Here is a 13,775-nt window from a genome sequence, read left to right as displayed (position 1 = left end):
CATTTACACAGTGAAGTAAGTATTTTTTGTAATCTGAAGATAATACTCTCTTGAGATACTTTGAAAAGTAACCAAAATATTATTCAGAACTCTGGATTGGCCAGGCAGACCATTCAATTTGTCCTGGCCACAGCCTACTTGCCTGTAAGCACATAGGATTGAGGCAGAAATAATCCTGCTGTAAGTCAAACTCGACCATATATCAGCTGTGTGATCTGGAAAGACAGGCTGTTTAACTTCAGTTTCATGAACTGTCAAATTGAGTTAGCTGTGACCTCAACTCATTGTGGTAGATAATGGGAGGATACAGTCTTACAGTCATTACAGCCTGGTGAGCATCAGGGTAAGGGTTCAAATCCTACCACTGCCATCTCCAGGTAGTGCCTTCCAGATGATTTGGAAGGGTTCCAGTTCCTCGTTCATAACACGAGGGAAGTAATTACTTCATAGTAATCTCTTAAGATACAATGAAATACACCTGTTTAGAATAATAAGCACATCACATATCAATATCAGTTGTAACTGTATTCATTGTTTCTGGCACCTGCTAAGTCCCAATTGTTAACTGCCTTTAACTAATTTGTTGGCCACATCAAAACTATGTTAATGCTGTCAACAACAATGAAAGTGATGTCATTAAAATGCATCTACCTAAAGTCAGTCCCCTCCTTCAGTTAGCTGGTCTACCAGGTATTTCCACATCTTCTTCTGACCCCCTCATTACGGAGTCTAGGGAGTTGCTGGACTTGACCTCTAGACTGGGAGGTCCGTGGTTTGCCTACTGTTATGTTCAGTGTTGGTTGAAAAAGTGAAGCTCCCCTACCTCTATTCTGGTGAAATCGCTTCTGCATCTGTATAGATTTGCAGGATGTATAAAAATACATCCATAGTTGCATTCTGAAGCCAGTGAGCAGTGAGGCTCTAATCCTCATCTTCATAGGTAAGAATTCTACCACCAAGCCATACATCTAGCCCAGACTTTTTATGAGGTCTAGTTTGACAGTGAAATCTCTATTATTGCTGGGTGGATAAGCCCACAAAAAAAATGTATGTATATATACATATATGTATAATTTCATTTTAATATATTATATATAATTATTTTATAATGATGATGAAATTATAAAAGTAAAGAGAAATATATACCTGATTTTAAAAGGAATCACAGAGGCCTATCTGTGGGAGTTAAGAATTAATTTTGTGATCAAGATATGAGAGAATAAAACACACTCACACATACAAAATGAATTCTTTTTGTGGGCTCAAGTGGTTAAAATTGCCTACTGTTCTTGCAGAGACCCAAAATTTGGTCCCCGCACCCATATTGGATGGCTTTACAACTCCAGTTCGAGGGCTCTGACACCCTTGTCTGGCTGGCCTCTATGGGTACCTGCAAACACACACATGAGTGAGAGAGAGAGGGAGAGAGAGAAAGAGAGACAGACAGACAGACACAGGCAGACAGAACAGAATAGAGACAGAGACAGAGAGATACAGGCACTTACAAGGCCTTTTACTTTGCACTTTTATTCCACAGCACTCAGGGTTAGCTTACATCTTTGTATGTCTATACTCTGCTAAAAACAGTCACAGGATAAAAATAGCAGGCCCAAGAAGTGAATGGAACTTAGTCTCAAACATCTGTCAATTTAGCTTAAGGTTCTGGATATCATTTGGCAATTTCAATCATGCTCTATAAGAAAACAGAAAAATTTTTTTCTGTTTTTTTTTTTTTTTCTATTAATGGCAATTGATAGAAAATAAAGCACAGAGCTCAATTGCACAATATTTCTCAATAATTGTCTTAATTGATTGTGTTTCTTGATATGACTGTGGCAGTTATATTATTTATGAGTCAAAACATTTTCAAACACTTGAAGGCAGCAGTTAGTATGATGGATGTGTAGTGTTGTGGAAGATATTAGCTAACGTATGCTTTACATTATTATAGCTCATAGGGAGACATGGAGATTGGTTTTTAGAATCACAGCCTAAAACTGGAGTGAATGATATGGAAAATGTTATTGAAATTACTTTGCTTAGCCAGTGACCTCCGTGGTTGTGTGTTGTGGAGAAGGTAGGAATTTAGGAACAGGAAAGGTGGGAGCTTAGAATCATACTAATAGCTTGTTAGTGAGCTTTGGGAAGCAAGTGTGAAGAAAAGTAGGTTTCTGGCTTAGTTTCTCTTTCCTAGTCTGCAGCTTTCTAAAATTCGGGGGAGGCTTCCATGTTTATAACACACACCACAAACAAAAAGGCGATGAATACTAACCTGATTAAAAATTCTGCGGTTTCTGTATAGATTAAAACAATGTACTTCATGCCCAAAATACGCACAACTATTAGTCAATTAAAAGTAAATGATGAAATAGAAAACATGAAGGCAAAAAGCTACTCTAAAGTAAAAAAAAAAAAAAAAAAAAAAAAAAAAGAAAGAAAGAAAGAAAAAAGAAAAAGAAGCAAGGGGAGGAGGGGGAGGAAGAAGTAGAGGAACAAGAGGGGGAGGGGAGGAAGGAACAAGAAAGGAATGGGGAGGGGAAGGAAGAAGAAGAGTAAGGGAAGAAAAAGTTGCTACCACCATTAACACTTTTTTTTTGTGGCCCTTTAATCAGAAGCTGTGACTATTACAGCCTGTGACTCAGAGTGCCCAGTTTCAATAATTCTGGGCAGTAGCTAAACTTTATTTAGTTTGGAGGACTTGGTGTGCTTTCTGTTTGGGGTTTTCATTTTGCTTGGCTTCAGTTTATTTTCTTGAATTGGCATCTCAGTCTATGTTGTTCAGACTTGCTTAAACGCCTGGGCTCAGCTAAATTATGCCTTTGCCTTGGCCTCCTATTGTCTGGGACAATAGGCACAGGCCACACAACTGCTTCATGAGTTAGCCTCTTTGCCACAGTGTAGAGATCAGGACCTTAGATCTCACCAGCTAAGCATGTCACTTCCCTCCTTGTCTCTCTCCTTTCATCCATCTTGATCTCTGCCCACATTTAACCCCCTCCTTTATCCTATGACGTAAGTCAGGTATGTTCAACCTTTTGACATTGTGACTCAGTGTCATCTAAAAGGTTCATGAACTGTGCAACCGACTTGTTTTTAGAATCCTCGGATTTTGAAGTAAGCACATGACTCTTCGTGGGGAGACGTTCAAACTGCAGCTGCTCACTGTCAAAGCAGCTCTTCAACATTGGCGATTTGGTATCCTTGTGAAGCATTTCCCAAGCTTCACGCTTATTAAATCACTTAATGTGGGTCTCCAAACTTAGCTGTGCCTCTATTATCCATTCATTGCTGCTTTATCATCATTACTATTTCATGAGTTGTATGATAATTTGATGTTTTATTTTTCTACAATTACCAAACCAATATTTGATTCCATGAAGGTATTGAAACTAAAACTATGACAGGCAAGGGGGAAAAATACCAATATGACAAAGTTGTCCTCTGTCAAGCTAAATGTCACACCAGAGGACATCTTTGTGTCTGTGGAAAATGGAACTTTGAAATGCCAATAACCTGTCATCAACTCTTATAGTCCATCAGAGGCAGAGCTGATGCAATCTGCAGGAGCTAGGCTCCTTATGTGAGTGTTCTGGTCCTCAGGAGATGAACAAGCCATCCACAGTGATTTATAGACCACATCCACATAAGGAGACATTGCCATCAGATTTTAGAAGTGAATTGGCTGTACAGAATGACTAGATTTGGTGCAATTGGAAGCCAATGTTGGAGCTAAGGTATAGCTCAATGGGTAGAATGCCTGGAGAGCACATCCAAGGTTTGATCACCAGTACTTTATAATCCAGACATAGTGACACAGTCCTGTCATCCAGCATGTAGGAGGTGAAGGCAGAAGGATCAGAAGTTCAGAGGTATCCTTGGCTATGTAGAGAATTGGAGGCCAGCCTGAGCTACATGAAGCCCTCTCTCAAAGTAATCAAAAACAAAGTGAGGAGAGGAGACAAAGCTGAGTGTACCAAACTGACATAAAAATATACCTTGTAAAATTATTCTAACCACAAATGATATATTATTAGAAACCCCCTTACGATATGTGAGGCTCCTTTTCCTTTCACCCACTTTTATTCCACAAAGGTAAGTACACTTCAAAGTTTGAACAACAGCCTTCTATATATTTTCTTGGCACACATAATCACGGACACACACACACACACACACACAGGATTGCATTAAGCTTACACATACCCAATTTTGCAGCCTGCACTTAAGTTTTTAAAGATTTATTTTATGTATCTTTCTCTGTGTGCATGTGTGTCCATGAGTGCGTTCAGAGTGTACAGAAATCTGAAAAGGGATGGCTGTCATCTGCTATACTTCTCCACCTATTCCTGTGAGGCAAGGTCTCTCCTTAAACATGTGGCTTGCATTTTCAAGGCATCCATCCTCCTGTCTCCACAACCCCCTACCTTAAACATGGGATTGTAGGTGTTCGTGCGACATCTAGCTTTTTGCAGTATGGGGATCTGAACTCTAGTATTTATGTTTAAACAGCACAAACTCTTAACCATTGAGCCACATTGCCATATTATGCTTTTTTTATACCTTAGTATTTACTTCATTTGTGTAATTATTATATTCTTAGAAATTCATTTAGTCAATGTGCTTGAGATGAATATTTAGCTGAATTAGCCTTTGTTACTATAACAAAATAAAAGACAACAAATTCCTTAATCCCATGCATGTATTTGTGAGAAAAATTCAGGTAAGAGAAATTTATGGGTTAGTTGCCCATGGTTCTTGAGATACCATTTGGAGCTGACTCTCTGACAATGTAGCATGCAAGACAAAATGACAACAATAGCAACAACAACATAATAATAATAATAATATAACTTAGATGGCAAAGATGTCTTCATTACTCTTACACCAGGAATGCTTTGGTGGTGATTTCTGCTGGCGACAGTAACTTCCGTGTCCCTAAAAGTTTTGGCTCTCTTCTCAATGATACAGACAGGAAACTAGCATTTATACCCCAGACCATGTGCACTTAAAGTTTCAACACATAGGGTCTCCACACAAATCATCAGCAGGGGCAGCAACAGGAGTTTCACCCTGGACAAAGACCAAGAGTCTTGGATGTTCATCATTTTGCAAATTAATTGAAGACAATGACCTCCACTTGATACTTTCACAGCCTTTATATGTCATTTCAACTGTTGAAATCGTTGCTTTTTTGTTCCCATTCAGAGCTGGTCGTGGACTTTATGGAATAGATAGCATGCCTGATCTCCGCAGGAAAAAGACATTGCCTATTGTACGGGATGTGGTGAGTTACTCCTGCTTAATCCTCACTGGCTGCATGCCTTGATGTTTCCTTTGTTAAAATGTAAAGCCTTTCTCATTGACTACCTACCTAGCCCATAAATATTTCATACAGTAAAATATGCAAGGCCAGAGTCTGCCCAGCACTAACACATTCATTATTTCATTTCTTTAAAATGCATCTGATGAAAGAAATGACTCTAATCTTTCAACTGATTTTGACATCAGTGGAAATTACACGTTTTTATTTAAGCTGACTTTATAAGTGAGCCTAGAGAAATAGCACAGAAAACCAAGTAAGCTGCTGGAGCTGGGCTTTGATGGTCAATACTGCAGAGAATTACAAGATTAACTTTCAAAGTTTAAAGCTTGCTTTGGGTTTCTTCACTTCAGCACAGGAAACTCCAAACTTGATAGTGGAAACAGAGGATGCTAACCAATCTCCTAACAGATGATGATCGACTCTAGCTAAATTACTAAGCTCCTCCATCAAAAGAAGATTGCAGTTTCCAAGTCATTAAAGTTTGTGTCAGTAGAGCTCACCCTCCTGTAAGGAAGGAGTCTGAGAACACTCAGAAATGCCAAGAACTGAGAGTGGGACAATGGTCTGTGTTCTATCATGAAAAAAAAAAAATGCCTAGACATGGAGAGATCTTTCAGCGGTCAAAAACACTGCTTTTGCAGAAAATCTGGGGTTGATTCACAGTGTCCAAGTTGAGTGGCTAAAAGCTGTTAATATTAGCTGCTGAGGATGTTAATACTAGCTGCAGAGGATCTGCTGCCCTCTACTGGCCTCTATGGCCACATGCACATTGTGGCATACACACATACACATAGTTTAAAAAAAAATCTTAAAAGGAAAAGCCCTTCCAAATGTATCTAAAATACTTCCAGGCCAGATGTGGTGACACACAGCTGTGACAACAGTACTTAAGAGCCAGAGACAAGATTCTGGGCCAGAACAAGTTAAATTTTTCTATAGGCATGTAATACTCTTAATGGTTTAATATCAAAACTTACTTTATAAAAAAAAATAATTTCCCTCTTAGCATAAATGTGCATAACCCTTTATACCAGCAGTGCTAGACTTTTTTAAGAAAACCACCAAAGGCAGTCACTTTAATTTTAAAATAAATGTTATGGGATTTGGTTAAGAGGACATACTAGTCTTGCAAAAGACCAGAGTTTGATTCGCATCACTCAAATGAGGTATCTCACTATCACCTGTAACGGCAGCTCTGAAATCTGGTACCCTCTTTTATACTTTGTGGGCACACACACACACACACACACACACACACACACACACACACACACACACTCAAATTAATTCTTCAAATGTTAATTAACTAAGATGCTGTCCTATAAGATCTTACAGTAGAAAGCTGGTGGAGTTAGCTCAGATTCCTGTCAGGATAGTGCGGGAACATTTTTAACTATTACACTAAAGGAACATTGTTATGCTTTTCCCATTTCTCATATGTTTAATTATTTAAATATTGTTTCCTCTTGCTCCTGGAATCTTCAGGCCATGGTAAGTGCTTTTCAATTTATTTCATCATTCTCTGCTCTTATCAAACACACACTGATTTTATTCATGAGATACAAAAAGAGGGCAAGATGGTGAAATAGAGCTACTCAGGAATAAGAAACTTAAGTTCATCTGTGCCTGTAATTCCAGCACTCAGAGGGTAGAGAGGGACAAACTGTCCATGAGTTGGAGGCCAGGTTGTTGTATGTAATGAGTTATAGGCCAGCCAGGGTTACATAGTGTTTCACACATACACACATGGGATCTAGGTGTACTGTTAAATTCTCCAGGAATTCAACATCAAGTTTAGTTATGAGATGCTAACTAAACTTGTGATATATATATATATCATAAAATAAATGTAAGAGAAATATAAAATTAGGAACAAATATTTCACGCTGGTTAATTTTAACTGTCAACTCAACACAGCCTAGAATCAATTGGGAAGAATGTCTTAATGAGAAATTATGCGGATTAGGCTAGCTTGTGAACATATATGTGGAGAATTTCCTTGATTGATAATGACAGATGAAGATCCAGCTCTTTGTGGATGGCAGTATTCCTTAGGTAGGGGAGTCTGGACAGTATAAGAATGGAAGAAGCTAGCAAATCAGGCTGCCATTATTCTTTCTCTGTTCTTGACTATGGATGTAACTAGCTTCTTGAGTTGCTGCTTTGATGTCCCCAAAATGATGGACTGCAACCTGGAATTGTAAGCCAAATGAACCTTTTCTTCGCCAAGATCTTTTATCCTTGCAACAGAAATGAATGGGCATAGTAATTAAGAATGAGAGCACAATTATCTTGGGGGAAACCTTCAAAATAAACCTTCTCCAGGTTAACACAATGAGTAGACGATGGGCATGGGGTAACTGATTAGTTGTATGTATGTAACTTCATCAGTATGGCTAACCCTGAGGGTGTTTCTGAGTGGATGGGCCTGCATTATTCCTTTCTGACTTCCTTTTGCTCTTAGTAGGATGGCACATTCATATCTCACTCAGAATTCCTGATTTCTAAATGTGTCTGTAGTAGTGTGATTTCTGACAGCATGGTGCTTGAATAGGAAGCAGACAGAGATGGTTCAGTTTTGTAAGAGTGGAAGTGTTAAAGTTCTGCTGTTTCAGACAGTATCCTTCTGGGTACCATGGTTCTCACTCCCTTGATAAGGGTGTGCGGAAGAGTACATCCCCACTGGATATGAAGACCATTCTAGGAAACACCTGAGGAGTCATGCAGTGCCAGGTGGAGCTCAGATCAGCTCTCAAGTCAGGCTGGGTAACATCAGTGCACATGTTTCTTGACAGACTGTGACTGTCTGTACCCTAGGGGATAACAAGTTCCAGAAGCTTCTTGCTATCCCAGAAACTTTTTTTAATAATATATTTTACTTAAATTTGCAATAAGCTTGTTTTACATGTCAATCCCAGTTCCCTCACCCTTCCCTCCTCTCCTGTCCCCCTCCCAACTCCCATCCCCTTTTTGATCCCCAGGGAGGGTGAGGCCTTCCATGGGGGATTTTCAAAATCTGTCATATCATTTGGAGCAGGGCCTAGGCCCTCCCCCCATGTGTCTAGGCTGAGAGAGTATCCCTCTATGTGGAATGGCTATCCCAGAAACTTAAGTACTTATATCTCTTGGAAGGACTTCAGTCAAATGTCAAGTTGAGTTTAGAGGTCTCTGGTTTTAACATTCAGTGAGTAGCACTCAGGGTGGTATGATGGCAAAGCCTTTTCTATTAAAACAGTGACAGGTAGCATTATTACAACTTTGCTTTCTGTAATGCATATAAGCCACCTTCATCATATGTTAATCCATCATGACCCTGTCTTTCAGACCCTGGCTGCCCGGAAATCTGGTCTGTCACTTGCTATGGTCATCAGGACATCACTGAACAATGAAGAGCTGGTAGGTGCCTCACCAGTTACTAACATATTGATCAGACCCCCTGGGAGCATACCCACTCTATTTGAGACACTCATTTGTCATGTGTGGCCTAATGTCCCAGAAGTGACTAGAAACACAAGGAAAGCCTGGTTAGCTCCAATTAAACTTCCTGCGGGCTCCAGCTTCACTACAGATGATGCTCGGACACTTTTTTGTTTTCATGGCCCTTATTCTACCCTGAAGCCACTTATCTGTTTAGCCTCCCCTTGAGAACTCTTAAAGGTATTTTACATTAAAGTTTCCTTAAACTAAGGCAGCATCTACCTTCTGGTCGAATTGCTAGTTTCCTCCTCCATCATTTCACTGTGACCTCCATGGTATGGTATGGTATGGTACAGTCAGGCTACTGGCTACCAGATAAGGAATATTGTTATTTCTGTAAATTATGCAAATTTTTATATGTAAAGTGAAGTAGTAGCAAAACAGAGGATTATGGGAGTATATATATGTGCTTATCATTTGGCTAACACTGAGCTTAGTGAGTAATACCCATGAGCTACTGTTCTGTTCCTTATTGCAATGAACATGAAGATTTTGCATAACCTTCTCCACACGGATTCCGATGTCCTGGAGGGCAGTTGTATGTGTCATTCATTGTTCTCATTAAATTCTCTCATCACCATTACTTGGAACAATGCCAGGAAAAGGGTAGATGTTTTATAAGGTCTTGTTGGATGCAAAAACCATCCTGCTTAGAAGACACAAGGAGAATGCCAAGATCTAGGTCAGCAACTCTTAAATCTGGCTCATTAGAAGCCCAGAGGGAGCTTTAAAACCTGCTGATAGCTGGTCACTCCCAGCAGTTCTGGTATAATTGGCTTCAGGTACAGCCTGGGGAGAGAGGGCTAGTTAACACTGTGTGCCTTGGCTGTCCTGCTCACTCAGACAGGGATTTGCCTAAAATGTTTCAGGGTCAGTCTTTGCGGGAGCTACTATTTCCAACTTTCCTCTACTTGCCATCCTCAAAGCACAAAAATTCTGTGGACCCATCTTATCTCATTTTAACTGTCATTTACTAACAACATACTTGATATCTTTTGCTCTGCTTCCTGTCATTGTCTTCTTGCATCTGTAAATTCTTTCCTAGACCCTTCTATAAAATGCAGCTCACACACACATAAGTACACATACATCTATACGCACATACATACACAACATATACAAGCACACAGGTACCTATTCAGAGGTATGGAGGGATAGAGATACTTTTGCTATTCCTTGCACACATTCATTTCAATATCTATCTATGGTGGTAGCTTGTTAATACATTTTCTTCCATCCAAGTACTAACCAGACGGCTCCCTACTTAGCTTCAGTTCAGAGGAGACTGGGTGCTGTGCAGGAAGGTATGGCTGTAGTCTTGAGACATTTTCTATTGTAGCACATAATTAAAAATAGTGTCATTATATTCTCAGGGTCTTTTTTACCTGTCAGACTTATGAATCTCTGTAATATTTTGAGTATAATTTAGATACAACATGAAATTGTCTGCTTCTGATATAAGATAAAAACTTACTGAATCTTAAGCATTGGGTCATTTTCTTCTGAGGAAATAAAGTTGGATTTTACTAAGAACTTCTATATTATGGATTTCTTACATTTTAAACTATGACATTCTTCTAGTATTAAACTTGGTGGTAGAGTGTTTACCTACCTGTAGGCCTTGGATTCAATCCCCCATAACACAAAAACAACAACAAAGCTCACAATAAAAAAAAAAGCCTATTTACAAACCCTTTAGCTACTACAATATACTATTTCATTTGAAATGTGAATACTTATTCCAGTGAACAACAGAAGCCTTCACATTTCTGAGACCCAAGACAAGGAACACATCTTCCCTTCAGAAGTAAATTACCTATCAATCTATTTGTCAGCAACCTAAAAATACCACTTTTTTTTGGTTAAAGGAACCCTGAGCAGAAGACTTGTCTTGGGTAGATGAATAGACTGCATTAGCTCCCTCTCAAATCCACCAAGCTCATTTCCCCAGGGCCCCTGTCTTGAAAAGTAATGAAATATGACTTGTGTAGAGCAGGCATATTAAATGTCACTCCTGACAAGCTGTCAAGTTCGGTCATTACATGGGCAAATGGCATAAATGCTGAAGTGAACGATTTCCATGCTGTATCTCTGAAGTCCTCCTGGACATGCTCAGCCGGGAAGCTCAGGGCATTGGCTTTGCACAAAGGGAATGATCTGGCTGCCAGGGAAAACAACGGACAGTAGCATTTCAGTATTAGGGAGATGGACGGTCAAAAGCACAATCATCTCTTTCAAGATAGGCAAGGGCTCTAATGTCTACAGTAACTCACGGGACAGTCAGCTTCATGGACAGGAATGGCTTCCTGTTTCCTCTTAGATGAGACTTGGTTCCCTTTCTCAGAGAGTTGACTTGGAAATTGGCACTCATGGAAGAGTTTAAAATCGCGTCTTATTCACAAGTACTTCTCTGGGCTTTAAGTGTGTGTTCGCTGGGGACTGAACTCAGGTCCTCTGCAGAAGCAGCCAGTATTCCTCATGTGTGAGACAGCTCTCCTGCAGTATCCTCTGCTTTTTATGAGTAGTCTTTGGCTGGAGGTTCTTGGGGAGCCAGTTCCACTGTTCACTAGCTCTAAAACCTAGGGCAAGTCACAAATGCTCTCCTGGCCTTGGGATTTTAGTATGTTTACAAATATAAACATTGCTTTTCTGTATGCATTACATTATATTACATGAGGGTGTGATATGTTATATATTATATATTCATACATACAAATTTAATATATATATGTGTGTATAGGTGCATTCTTTTATAAATATTTACATTCATAAATACTTGAACACTTGTGACACTGTATTAAACTAGTTTCAAAAAAGCAGATCAGAATCTTCCCTTCTTTCAGATCTAGGATGGTTTGCATGAGTAAGCTACAGTACCAAACTTGCCTTTAATCACCAGGACTTGAAGTTTCTTTGAGGGTGGTTATATGGCTCTTGCATCCAGTCATTTCATGTAGCAACTTCAGCCATGGTCTTTAAGCATAGATTCTTGACTTGGCTTTGAGCTTATGTTCATGTCATTACTGTTGTCATGGCTGTGCTAGGAATTATGCCTAGGCGTCACACACAGGAGGCCTGCGCTTTGCCATTGGCTGACAATCCCAACCTCCTTTTTTGATACTTTAGAATCCAATACTGTTTAATTGATTGTATAATTAAGATTTGTAAAGACTTGTGTCTTTATAGTCCTGTTATTATTTATTTATATTTTCTCTATTTTTTTTTAAAATCAGCACTATAAGAAATTTATCTTTGCCAGCCATGTTTTCTTTTTTTCACTATTTTCAATCAGATCTTTCACTTATTTCCTCCTTCCCTTCCCTGTGCATTTTATTTATTTTATTTTACAGTTTGAGACAAGCTCTCATTTCCATAGACTAGAATGGCATTGTACTCAACAGCATTCCCCCTGCCACAGCCTCCCTGTGACGGAATTGAAAGGCAGAGATACTGTGGTGATTTATGATTTTTTAAATCTTGCCTGAGGATTCAGAAAACACGGTCAGCATCTGGCTATAGAGATCAGGCATCCATCGGTGGTAAATACCTTTAATCCCAGGACTCAGGATTAAGAGGTAGCTGGATCTCTGTTAGTTCAAGGCCACCATGGCCTGCACAAGAGTGAAGAGTAGCAGAGATCATGCCTTTGATCCCAGCACCTGGGATCACACACCTTAAATCCCAGAACTAGGGAGCAATATAAGACAGAAGCAAGGTCTCAGAGCTGGCACTCATTCTCCAGCCACATGAGGATAGGAAGACATTTAGTCTCAGGATCCTCTCCAGCCACATTGAGGAAAGGCAACAGTCTGAGGTTTGGGAGAGCTCATGGATTATTAGCCCTTTCAGTCTGAGGTAAAGGTAGAAGCTACTTGCTGACTGCTTTGCTTTCTGAATCCTCAGGAAAGCTTTATAAATCATAAATAATATATCACCACAAGCTACCATACCAGGTACCATCAAATTTATTTTCTTTGTTAGCTGTTTTTGATTCATTACTTGTCTTGTACTTACTTTGAAATGGATCTCCTAATTCATAGAGTTGAACCTATATTATATTTTAATTGCTTTTATGAACTGTAAATAGGGGATATTTACAAAACAGAGGAAATAAATATCAGTGATTATATACCCATATGTGTATATCCATCTTGACAGTAATGAATGCATGGTACATGCATTATTTTAATTTAAACTCTTGCTATGTCCCATGGGGCAGAATATACAGTTCCTAAGAGCAACGGTTACCTCCTTCCCTGACACCCACTGAAAATATCTGACTCTTGCTGGAGTCCAGCTGGAGTCCAAAAAAGGAGGAGTGGAGTTGGCGAGGGAAGGAGACTGACATGATCTGAGAGTGAATCAGGAAGGCTGCGCATCTAATGCAAATAGGCTACACCTTATATACTCTATAATTGCATTATAGTTTAACCACAAGCAATGTTGAAAGCAGACATGATGATTTGGTGGTGAAAGCAGTCATCGACAATATCATAGCTTTTTTTCTTGAAGCAAAAACCAGTAAGTTCAGCAAGAATCTAAATGCCTATTGTCCTCTAAGACTCAGTAACCCTGCCAGGTTCCCTCATACACTTCCTCCTGTATGTTCTCAGCTCTTTTGGTCAAGAGGCATCAGACATTGAGTCCTGAGATACAAACCTGTATGAGCGATTTTCATTCTTTAGGAGGCATGATGTAATGTTTATTGCATGTAGCACAAGCATTGAGCTGTTTCCTAATTGTATTCCTTTGTGCCTCAGTCTTATCCCATAGGCCAGTTCCCCTCATGAGCTCCCAAAGGGGAAGGTCCTGAAAGCTTACTCTTCCATTATGCCATACCATTCTGATGCTTTCGGTGTGTGCTTCTGTATATGGCAGAGGGGAATCAAGCCAGTCCAACTTAACAGAATCTGTTCCCCGTGGGTGGGGCAGACCAGATCTTGCCATATATCTAAGAAGCCACCAATCCTGGCTA

At 39.6% G+C, this 13,775-nt stretch overlaps 1 protein-coding gene across 1 annotated transcript in view; it reads left to right on the top strand.

The window, feature by feature from the left end:
• Positions 1-13,775, top strand: part of Unc13c (unc-13 homolog C) — a 400,087-nt gene that overhangs the window by 140,274 nt on the left and 246,038 nt on the right. The window contains exons 4-5 of the mRNA XM_051197944.1: positions 5,206-5,284; positions 8,648-8,719. Of these exons, the coding sequence (XP_051053901.1) occupies positions 5,206-5,284; positions 8,648-8,719 (151 nt within the window). The remainder of the gene's footprint in view (positions 1-5,205; positions 5,285-8,647; positions 8,720-13,775) is intronic.

The sequence above is a fragment of the Phodopus roborovskii genome, unplaced genomic scaffold, assembly GCF_943737965.1.
Source record: "Phodopus roborovskii unplaced genomic scaffold, PHOROB, whole genome shotgun sequence".
In the NCBI taxonomy this organism is placed as follows: Eukaryota; Metazoa; Chordata; class Mammalia; order Rodentia; family Cricetidae; genus Phodopus; species Phodopus roborovskii.
Note: the sequence above shows the minus strand (reverse complement) of the source record. Positions and strands in the feature narration are given on the sequence as shown.